Genomic DNA, 12,576 nt, shown 5'->3' on the forward strand with positions numbered 1-12,576 from the left:
TCTTCTTTCATGCCTGAATTAACCAAAACAGCTTCTGAGATCATTAGTTTCTGCCATCCCTGTCTTTTACACATTTTCTAAACCCATACCATATTTCAAAACTACCTTTTTAAATTATGATAGTCTATTGTGGTTGTTAAAGTCATTATTTCAGTGCCCAGATTGCCTGGGTTTGAGTTCTAATTTCACCAATTATTGCGTGAATAACTTGGGTACATTCCAAATGTTTTCCATGCCTCCATTTTCCATATTATAGATAAAAGTCAGAAATTAAGAATTTTCTGTTTCTTAAAGACAAAATGATTTGTAAATGCAAGCCACTTTAAACAAGGCCTGGAACATAATCAACACAGTAAGTGTTAACTATCATCATCATCATTGACTCAGTTATGTAATTCCTCTCCTCAAGAACCTACATTAGCTTCTAATTAAACATACTGTTTCGAGTACAAAACTCATCTCCTGGCTCTTAAGGTCTATCATAATCATATTTGTCCTATTTTTATGGTTTAATTTCCCAGTTATTTACAATACAAACTCTATTTCCACCAAGTCATTATCCTTGAAATTTTTGCAAACAGAAACTTTTTAGTTCTCTATTTTTTCCATAGTATTATTGAATTAATAATACTTAAATAGTATGCCATGTATTTTCCACTAGGCTTACCTCACACTCAATTTCTCTGAAAAACTTTCATAATACTCTATCATATGCTGCTCATTTCCTTATTGACTATGTCTTGAACTTGGAATTAGAACCATATATTCTACCTTGCAGCTATCTACAACTATAATAATTTATTTAATTATCTTATGGTTTATCTTTAAGTCCTCAAGTATATTGAAAACTCTACAAGGAAAAGCATTATGTTTTATAATCATTATGCATCACCAACAGGGCATAGGCCAATGCTAGAGTTATGTTTGATAATTGTTTGTTTTAATTAGTGCAAAGAAAAATGCTTCATGGACTGCTGACAATCTACTATAGACATAAGCAAAACATTAAAGTGATATCCAAGTGATCAAGAAAACAAGTTTTTCAGCTTCATAATTATTTTTTTTTGAAGTTGCTACAGAGCTATTTTAAACTATCAAACTGAGTGAGAGATTTAGGTGGATGGATGATTTAGTAAAATTAAAGAAATGTTATTCCTCTTCTATTAAAGATAATTTATGTAAATGAAATTTCCATCAACACAGAGAAGCAATATCATTTGCCTACTCCTGAGTATTAATATATGTAGTTTATGTAAGTAATTTCTTTTTAATATATTTAATTGTGGTTTAAGTGCTACTAAATGCATCATTTCAATTGTCACTTTAGCCTCATCTGTCTATATACTAGTGCACTATAAAGAACATTAAAATAATAAACACTTTCTTGAAATAGCTAAATTTATTGTCAAATATGCACAAACAGTGAAAAAAGAATATAACACATTTTTAAATGCCAAGGTTTTTGTTCTGTAGGATACTTTTCTATCTATCAAATATCATTTTGTTCTTCATTTAAGCTTTCATTTGATCATGAACGTATTGCATGATTGCTGTAAAAATTTAAATAATACATCTGTTTATACATTTCAGAAAAAAAGTTAGCCACACGTCCTTTCCTACTTATGAGCCCTACCTCACAGGAATAAGATTTGTTAAGTTTTTGACACATATCATTCCACACAGTTTCGATGAATATAAAATGATAAATAACATTATTTCCAACTCAAGAGTAAGTATGTTAGCTACATAAGATTTCCCCCTTTATGTCTGCAAAATACTCTTATTCTTAATAATGGCTAAGGGGGAAGAAAACTTTCACAAGCTCAATCATATTTCACTTCATATCTGTATATTATATCAGACAAGGCCGTGAACACCTCCTAATTTTCCTATCATTGAAAATTCAAATATCCAATTGTTAATATTAACTGTGTCAGCCTAATTTTCCTCATCTAAACCTCAGATTAAAGGTAGCCTACCTATAAAAAATTTTTCATGTTTGAAATTCAAGGATTTACATTCAAATATTTTGGTTTACTTGTTGCTGATCAATTATCTTGGGCTATTTGTGAGAAAGTTATATTCATCTTAGATTTCCTTCAAGGCCTAAAGCACAAAGAAATTCAGAATTTTAATTATTTTTCGTGCAAAAATATATCGATGTGTTATCTGAAATATTATTAGCCTTTCAGACCTTACCTACTTAAAAATATGCCTAACAGTAAATAAAACTATTACATAAACATGACCTTTCATAAAACGATTGATAATTTTGACCAGTATCAAGTTAAAAACATATACAACATAACCAGCACATAAATAAATGATTTTGTGTAGATTCCTTCAATGAGGGTAATATGTTAACTAAAACCAAAATTTGACAGTTTGGAATGATAATATTATTAATATAAATTAAACATATATAATTATGAATGAATACTGAGCGAGTGTCAATAACATTAGCTAGCAATGCTTTTACTGAAAGAGCTATAAATCTTCATAAAAATTATTTATTTTTATATTATTTGAAATTATTATAATAGCCACACAATTTTTAGTGGTAATGATTCCAATACCAGATACATTTTGCTTAAAGACAATATTTAGTTGTACTAACCAAAATATAATAAAAGTGTTAAAATGTATTAGTTTATTACTAATGATTATTCATTTTAAGTCAAGAGCCAGCTGTGCATTAATTACAACTGTTTCATCAGGCAAAAGTATCAATAAAGTGGTATCAAATACCTGCAATGATTCACAACAATGCTTGTTCTTTTCAAGTGTCACACAATATTTATTTATATTTATTAATATTTGTTTAACTTAGAATTCTAAGATGTACATTACTTGTAAAATAATTAGTACTAAAGTTTTAAACTATAGTGTTAAAAAATTAATTGAGAGGTCATTAGGCTGAGACATCTCCAGGTTTTTATTTTCTACCTAAACCAAGCAAAAACCAACTCAGAGTAATTCAACCAATCAGAAACCACCAACCAACCTCTAACTACGCTCTTGTCCTGCTTTAACCAATCAAATATTTTATTTGTCTTGTTTCCACAAGTGTCTTATGAAAACTTTCCTCTGGTCTTCTTTAAGTGGGACCCTGAACAGCTTGTGCTCTTGTGCTACCTGATCATGAGTTGCTGTTTGCTCAAATAAACTCTTTAAAATAGTAATGTGCCTAAATTTATCACTTAACAGTGTAAAGAAAAGATAAAACTTTATTTGAATTGAGTTAGCCATAATGATTTTTAAAAACTAATTTTTTGTATCATTCTTAAGAAACACATCAATGATCCATAATAATGTATTTAGTTTAATATAGTCTAAGTATATTAAATATTTATATGTTCAGAATAATACATGTAAAAGTAATACATTGCTCAAATGTTTTAGAATAATATAAAACAAGAATATTGATTTCTCATCCAATAACAATATTGTAAACAATTTGCATAACTAAATAAACTAGGAAATAACTAATGTATATAAAGAGTAATAATGAAAACAATGTAGAATATTATGAATATAGAATAATTGCTCACCGGATTGGATAAAAATGTTTCAAATGAAAAAGAAAATATTGAATTAAGAACAATAAAAGACTACAAGATTGTAGAAATTATAGGAAACACTTTTCTTTTAAAAAAATTAATGAACATCTGATGTGTTAATATATTTTTGAGTTGACTGACACCTCCTGTCTTCTCAAAAAATACATACAATATGATTTAATTTATAAGTTAAGTGAAGTAAATTTAATTACACTCTCAAGAATAGCTCTTACTCTGAAGAATATAATTGAATTATTATCTAGATGCTATTTAGATGCTAGCTCAGGATAATTTGTGGTTTTGCCACACATATTATGACAATGAATAATTATCTCAATAATAATGACTATTTGTGAATTCTCTTGCAAATGGTAACTCAACTTCGCAGTTATATTTGAAAAATAAAATCAATAATATATTATCAAAATGCTTTAAATAGTTAACTGACAGATTGGACTCTAAATCACCTACAGTAGTTATTGTGTCAAATGTCCTTCCCCATGCATTTCAAGACACCGACTTAAATTCAACGTCCATATTGCAATATTTCTATCATGGTAGATATACAGCCATGTTTTTCTGGATTCATTTGAATGCATAGAACTATTAGCTTTCAAATGTGTTATGGCTTTAAAAATCATATCAGTATGAAACGATTTAATTTTAAATAAATATTAAATGAAAATGTCTATGGGAAAACCTTAATTTATTAGTTGATATAAATATATAACTCAGATAATCTTTCCTTAGTTTCTGATGGAATAGCATACTTCATTTCAGATTTTAGGCACAATTCCCAAATTAGTGTGCCTAAAGTTAGTATGATTTTGAATCCCACAGTCCCAGATAAGAACATTTTTCCTCCATAGCTATCAGCCCTAGTTACAAGTAGTTTTAGTTTTAAACACTTTATAGTTGTTTTGTTTTTCAAAAATTTATTACCTAAAATAGCATTTCAACCTTTCTGCAAGAGAAAAATAAGAAAAAAAAAACAAGTATAAATAAAACAAACGACAACAAAAACATCTCTTAAAAATGTGAATCCTTATTTCCGTAATCATATAATACTTTGCAATCTGCAAGCCAGTCTGTCACTTTTAAACATGTGAATGCATGTTTCCAGTAGAGGCAGACTACTGTACCTATGTGCAGGTATCTTTCGGTTCCCAACAATCAGGATAACATCACAAAGTTGCTGCTGCTTCAAATAACTTTCCATCTTTCTGAAGGTTTGCTCAGCATGATGAACAGCTTGATAGAATTCTTCAGAGCTACTGGAGTCCAAATCACTTTGAGGTGTCATTGAGTGTCCAGTTGATGACATCCTATAAACCACACACACACACACAAAATAATAAAGGGATTTATAAAGAGCCAATTATCTAGAATAACATACAGGTTGTTATCATTTTCTTAAGAAAACTAATATATCTGTGTTTATTTTTATATTTTAATACAAGTTCAATAAACAAAGGTCCAAATAATCTATTGTGGGTTAAGTGATTTGCTCTAGGAAATAATAAATAAATGGAAAAGTTCTTTTTTCTTGTTTAAAAAAGGTTTAAAAATATGTTGTCCGTATTGATTAGGACATTATTAGTAAACCTGAAATATCACAGAAATAGTAAATTATTTACATACCCATTCTAAAATTAATTAGCAATGAAATGCTAATTTCATTCATTTGATATTGAGGAAGATAATTATACTATTCTAAATAGTTAGGATTATTGAGATGTCATAGTAAATGTTGCTTTGCAGAAATAGGTGATTTTTATCATGAAAAAATATGAAACCTGGTTTGCAAATAATACTGACACTTAAATTTGTAAGTGAATTATTGAGTTCCACGTTCCGTACCCCACTATTAAACAAAAAAAATAGAATGTATTAGCTCAGTACTTAGAATAACTAATCAATAATAACTATTTTAATAATCTTTATGATTTTGAAAAGTCCATGATACTTGAGTTTTGTCACTTCATGTATTAATGGCATAGACTGTTTAAAAAAAAAAAAACTTTAATAAATGCCATACTCCACCATAGGGAAGACTCAATATTCAAGTTACATGATAGACACATGACAAAGCCTAGCAGACCCAATCAAGTCTTCTGATGACAATTCCTTAAATAGCCTAAAATTAAATATTAATTGGGTTCATAAAATTAATACTAAAATTGCTTACTTCATGATAAATATCTTAGAAAGTAAGATGGAGAATTCTGGTTCCAACTGCAATGTAGTAATTTGCAGCTGACTAAATCCCTCTCCAAGAAAACCACAAAAAAGTTACATACAATATCAAAATAATTATTTGCATTCCATAGGATCTACTGAGGCAATCAGGACTTAGAAAACCAAGATCCTGAAATACAGATAAATTCATTAGAGTCATCCATCTAAAAGTTATTCCCTTTGTATTCTTTCCCTCTCAAGGTATTTACTAGTTATTAACCACATAGGGTGAGAGTCCAAGGAGCTCAACATAATGTGGCAGCTAAGCAGTTCTTCTGAGGATAATACAAAGACTGAAACCTAGAGTCGTATCAGTGAAAATCTCTGATTTCATTAAGCTGAACTTTTAACTGAAGTACCAGCAAACAATATAGTTTTTATTTAGAAAAAGACATTCTTATATGGATTCCGTGATTTCTTATATATAATGCCTGTCATTAAAGGAAAAAAAATAGTAGGTCTGTAGAGAAACTGGACACATTAAGAAAAACTGGACACATTAAGAAAAACAGACAACAGAAACATTCTCCCAGGTGCTACAGATACGTTCGAATATATAGATCACAATTATTACTTAATAGACGTAAAAATAACTTTCATTAATCTTTTAATACAGATAATAAGCTGGATAATTTCAAGTCATATGAAAAATATCAAATGGAAAAAAAAATAAGGCAATACAATAACTTAAGATTCTGATACGCAAAATTAACTGGTAGATAAAAGACAAGAAAAAAAAAAACAAAAACGACGATATGAAAAATAAATTAGGCCGGGCGCAGTGGCTCAAGCCTGTAATCCCAGAACTTTGGGAGGCCGACACGGGCGGATCACGAGGTCAGGAGATCGAGACCATCCTGGCTAACACGGTGAAACCCCGTCTCTACTAAAAAAAATACAAAAAACTAGCCAGGCGAGGTGGCGGGCGCCTGTAGTCCCAGCTACTCGGGAGACTGAGGCAGGAGAACGGCGTAAACTCGGGAGGCGGAGCTTGCAGTGAGCTGAGATCCCGCCACTGCACTCCAGCCTGGGCGACAGAGCGAGACTGTCTCAAAAAAAAAAAAAAGAAAAAAGAAAAAAAAGAAAAATAAATTAATAGAAAATACTCAAACTAAGTTATTTAGATTAAAAAATAGAAAACAAAACGCAGTAAAATTATAATATTCATGTAATTAATATATTTTGTAATCTTTTTTTTTTTTTTTTTTTTTTTTTTTTTTTGAGACGGAGTCTGGCTCTGTCGCCCAGGCTGGAGTGCAGTGGCCGGATCTCAGCTCACTGCAAGCTCCGCCTCCCGGGTTTACGCCATTCTCCTGCCTCAGCCTCCCGAATAGCTCGGACTACAGGCGCCCGCCACCTCGCCCGGCTAGTTTTTTTTTGTATTTTTTAGTAGAGACGGGGTTTCACCGTGTTAGCCAGGATGGTCTCGATCTCCTGACCTCGTGATCCGCCCGTCTCGGCCTCCCAAAGTGCTGGGATTACAGGCTTGAGCCACCGCGCCCGGCCTATATTTTGTAATCTTAAAAGTACGGGGGAGAGATGATGGGACAAAAGCTATCTGAAGAAATAGCAGCCAAGAATTTTCGAAAATTTGTTAGATACGTCAGGAAAGAGATTCCAGCGAAACTGGACTTAAACACGTTTTAATCATATAGAACCACCTAATATACTTATTTGGAAAACATTATATTTTATTGAACTTCTTCCTCTTGAGATTCAGAACCACAGCTATGCAAAATAAAAAAATCTGGAGAGCCTTACCAGTAAAATGTAAACAACAAAATAATCAACCCATTATTTTTGAATAAGAAAATGCGTAATTGATATTATTTCCAGAAGATGCGTTTGTGCACATAGAAAATTCGAAAAAAATGACAGAAAGGCTTACTAAATTCTAAATCCACTGTTATTACGTGTTTTCTCTGTTATCTGCAGTATTTATCCACACAACATGGTTATTTTCATCAGACTTTACAAGCTCTCCTTTAAATATTTGAAATTAATACAAATTTTGCTGAACCATATGTTTGCCTTTCACAAGTTTGCAAATTACAACCCAAGAATATGGCCACTTCTCAGCATATTTTAAGAATTCAGGCTCATGCACGTGTAGCAAGAATAGCAGAGTTCTTCCACATGTTAACACATTGAATAGAAAAGTCACAATATGCATTGCAGAGTGCATTTTAAGTTTTAAAATGACCATATTACTGACTCTCAAGTACAAAGGATAATTAAGTCAGGATTTGAAGGCTGCCAAATAGACCAAAACTGCTCCAAAAGGAAACCCTGATGCTTCCGGTCAGGTACTCAGACTGCATGATAAGGGTTTAAAATTCAAGATATGAGAAACACCCCTAAAGAATGGCTCCAGATTAATTTAAATAGGATTTGAGATAAAAGCTCTACGTAAGTCCTTATATTAATTAACCACAGGGTAAATGAAATATTCTTGTTGGCAATTTTTTTTTTTTTTTTTTTTTTTTTTTTTGAGACAAAGTCTCACTCTGTCTTACTCCAGACTGGAGTGCAGTGGCGCGATGTTGGCTCACTGCAACCTCTGCCTCCTAGGTTCAAGCGATTCTCCTGCCTCAGCCTCCTGAGTAGCTGGGATTACAGGCGCCTACCACCAAGCCCAGCTCATTTTTGTATTTTTAGTAGAGACGGGGTTTCACTACATTTGTCAGGCTGGTCTCAAACTCCCGACCTCAGGTGATCTGCCCACCTCGGCCTCCCAAAGTGCTGGGATTATAGGTGTGAGCCACCGTGCCCAGTCTGGGTAGAAATTTATATACCTGATTAAGATTTCATAATCTAGGAATAATTATTAAGAAAATTATTTAATTTACTTTGTCTTTAGTTGTCCAAGTTGTGGTGGGTGTACTATTAAAGCAAAGAGTGGCATAAATAGAACAGAAAGAAATAGAAAAGAAAGAAATAGAGCTTGGTGAGACCCTGGGGTGGTGGGGGTGGGAGGTATGGGGGGCGGGGACATAGTATTTGAAAAGAGTTATTCAAAGTCAAAAAGTTAACTACTGTCAAGATAGTACCTTTTTTTTTTTACCTAATCTAGTTAAAATAATCAATCTCAAATATAATGTAGACTTGGACTTTTTCTGACAAATTTGAAAGCAATTTGAAAGAGTGGGATTAAAAGAACAGAGAGTTAGATACAAGGCTCAAAAAAAATAAATAAATAAGTTCAAGTTCTCTCCTGGATTTTTTTCCTAAAAGTTCTTATGCATTAAGTCTCTTCATGTTATATCGGAGAACAAATTACTTCTCTTCAAGGTCATTGATCTTTCAGATAAATGGTTATGTTTGTTTCCCTTGATTTTCTCTCACACATTTCCTCACATATCATTTCATGATCTAAGACTTTAGTAGGATTCTTTCTCCTCAACTTTATACGAAATACGGAATTTTAAAATGAATTTTCACATAAGAACATTTACAGTTTTTAAGATAATGTTTATTATTTAACCTTCTTCCCATTACATATCCAACCTACTAATTTAAAAAGGAGACTTTAACATTTTAGTAAATTTACATTATGTATTTATCATGTTTTCTATAGGTATTAAATAAAAAACAGACAGTGGATTATTTCATTGTTTTGTTCAATTTTGTATATCAATTGAAAAAAAAAAACAAAACTGTAGTCTCTTTCCAATCTAAGAGTCCCTAATACAATGATCTGAAACTCTAACATTTGTCTTTATTTTGGTCCAATAATACAAACCTTGAAGTTACAAGAAATACAATTTTAAAAGTGCAATATGACTTCTTCTTATCAAATTTAAAGACATGTTTGCCTTCTTCAACCTAACATGTATAAAAATAAAATGAATAAAGTTGTTTTGATCTCTTGAACTCCTCAAACCATAGGTATACTATTTCATTTCCTTCAATACCCACATGTCTTGAAAGAATTGTCTTCACGTCTGAACTTCAGTTCCTGACCCTACTAATACACCTTAATCTATTGCAATTTGATTTCCATAATTGCCCATCTAACGGAACTACTCTTTACAAGGACATTAGTGTCTTTCTTGTGACTAACTGTAGCATTTATTTTAATTTCCTCTCATTAACTGCTGAGAACTGACCAACATACTTTACTGTTCCTCTTCTAAACAGTTCAGGACTCAATATTCTTTACTTTTGCTGTACCTAACGATTCTGAGATGAAACCTGTTTCCCTATTTCCTTGTTAAACAATATTGGAATCAGAAATAATTTAGTTACTTTCTCAAGGAAATATTTATTTCTGCAATAATAGATTGTTTACTAATAAGAAAAAATATATATAAAACAAATAATTACTCGGTTTTTTTGTTGTTGTTTTGTTTTGTTTTGTTTTTTTACTTTACGACCTACCTACTGAGTGCAAATCTAAAATTGTTATTATTTCTTCCCATTGCCAACCAGTTCCTCAGTCTTCAATGGCTTCTTTTTCATAAATCCATATCACTCATTGTAAGTTCCTGTATGATCTGATGCTTTCTACAATTTGTATGATCCTTCAAACCAAGCTCTAATTTTAGCTACACTAAATAATTCCAGTTTCTGCAATGCATCATACTGAGAGGCGACAATGTGCTAACAGCCCTCACTCTCAGCGCCTCCTCCGCCTCAGGGTCCACTCTGGCGGCGCTTGAGGAGTGCTTCAGCACGCCACAGCAGTGTGGAAGCCCCTCTCTGGGCTGGCGGAGGCGGGAGCCTGCTCCCTCTGCTTGCAGAGAGGTGTGGAGGGGGAGGCGTGGGTGGGAACTGGAGCTACCCCTCACGTTCACAGTCTAGCAGGAGTTCCAGTGGGCACGGGCACAGACTTGGGGGGCTCTGCACACGGAGTGGGTGGGCGGTAGCCACTGGCCCAGGGCAGTGAGGAGTTTAGCACCCGGGCCAGCAGCTGCAGAGGGTGTCCGTGGGCCGGCACTGCGCTGGAGTTCTTGCCGGGCCTCAGCTGCCTCCTTACGGGGCAGGGCTCAGGACCTGCAGCCCACCTTGTCTGAGCCCCCAGTCCCCCTGACGCCCGGCAGTGGGCTCCCCTGCGGCCCAAGCCTCCCTGAGGGGCACTGCCCCCTGCTCCATGAAGCCTGGTCCTATCAACCGCCCAAGAGCTGAGGAGTACGGGTGCACTTGGCACCACTGGCAGGCAACTCTGCCTGCAGCTCAGGTGCGGGACCCACTGGGTGAAGCCAGCTGGACTCCTGAGTCTGGTGGGGACTTGGGGAAATTTTACCTCTAGCTAAGGGATTGTAAACACACCAATCAGCACTCTGTGTCTAGCTCAGGGTTTGTAAACACACCAATTGGTACTCTGTATATAGCTAACTCTGTGTCTAGCTAACTTAGTGGGAACTTGGAGAACTTTTCCATCTAGTACTCTGTGTGTCTAGCTCAGGGATTGTAAACGCACCAATCAGCACTCTGTCAAAACGGACCAATCAGCTCTCTGTAAAACGGACCAATCAGCAGGATGTGGGAGGGGTCAGATAAGGGAATAAAAGCAGGCTGCTGGAGTCAGCAGTGGCAACCCACTCAGGTCCCCTTCCAAACTGTGGAAAGTTTGTTGTTTTGCTCTTTGCAATAAATCTTGCTGCTGCTCACTGTTTTGGGTCCACGCTGCGTTTATGAGCTGTAACACTCACTGTGAAGGTCTGCAGTTTCACTCCTGAAGCCAGCGAGACCACAAACCCACCGGGAAGAATGAACAACTCCAGACACGCCTTCTTTAAGAGCTGTAACGCTCACCACGAAGGTCTGCAGCTTCACTGCTGTCAGCGAGACTACAAACCCACCAGAAGGAAGAAGGTCCATACACATCTGAACGTCTGAAGGAACAAACTCCGGACACACCATCTTTAAGAACTGAAACAGTCACAGCGAGGGTCCACGGCTTCATTTTTGAAGTCAGTAAGACCAAGAACCCACCAATTCCGGACACAACACCACTTTCTTCTATAGCATTCCACACACACACATTTTTGTGTACCTCGAACCTGCACAACACGTTGACATTCCCATGGCTAACTACTCCTTCAGAATTCAGTTTAAGTATCGCTATCTTAGGAAGGCCTTTTTTTTTTTTTTTTTTTTTTTTCAGTGTACTGTTTTTTATTTTTACTTTTGAAAATAGAGTCGGGGGTATATGTGCATTTGTTACATAAGTATATTGTGTGGTGCTGAGGGGAAATCCTTATCTCAATCCTTACTGCTTGGTGGAGGGGAGGTGAGGTTACCCTAACATGTAGTATATAGGTTTAAACACATCTCTGCCATGTCAGACATTCTGGGAGTTCAACAACTATTTGTTGAATAAATGCATAACAATATTTTATGACAAGATACTTTGGTCAGATACTAATTTAAGTTTATGTGTTTTTGTTTACTTTTCGCTTTAGTTTCCGTAGACCACACAAATGTGTTGTTCGAATTGCTACCACTAAATAAACAAGCAATAGAATTTATATCCCAAAACCTAACAATGTGTGGCACACAGATTTAGTAAATATTTGTGGCATAATTTGTAATTTTTGAATATTAAATAGTTTCCAGAGCTCATGAGAAACAAACAAAAGGTAAAATAACTGCTGTAACCAGAATACATACATACTTCTATTTCTCTAGCAGCACAATTTTGTCCATTATGACAATACTAAAGATTACAGTAAATATAGTAAATAAAATACTTTTAGAATCATTTAAATACATAAGATATATTAATTGCAAACAAGAATTTCTGGATGGCTAGTTTTTTTTTTTTTTGTTTTGT

General features: G+C 34.2%; 1 protein-coding gene across 2 annotated transcripts in view; it reads right to left on the bottom strand.

Annotated features, from left to right (window-relative positions):
• Positions 1–12,576, bottom strand: part of KLHL1 (kelch like family member 1) — a 790,359-nt gene that overhangs the window by 283,309 nt on the left and 494,474 nt on the right. For both annotated transcript variants that reach the window (XM_038007727.2, XM_007960556.3), the window contains exon 2: positions 4,703–4,885. In XM_038007727.2, coding sequence (XP_037863655.2) covers positions 4,703–4,884 — 182 coding nt within the window. In that variant the 5' untranslated portion in view covers position 4,885. The remainder of the gene's footprint in view (positions 1–4,702; positions 4,886–12,576) is intronic.

This window comes from Chlorocebus sabaeus, chromosome 3 (genome assembly GCF_047675955.1).
Source record: "Chlorocebus sabaeus isolate Y175 chromosome 3, mChlSab1.0.hap1, whole genome shotgun sequence".
Taxonomy (NCBI): domain Eukaryota; kingdom Metazoa; phylum Chordata; class Mammalia; order Primates; family Cercopithecidae; genus Chlorocebus; species Chlorocebus sabaeus.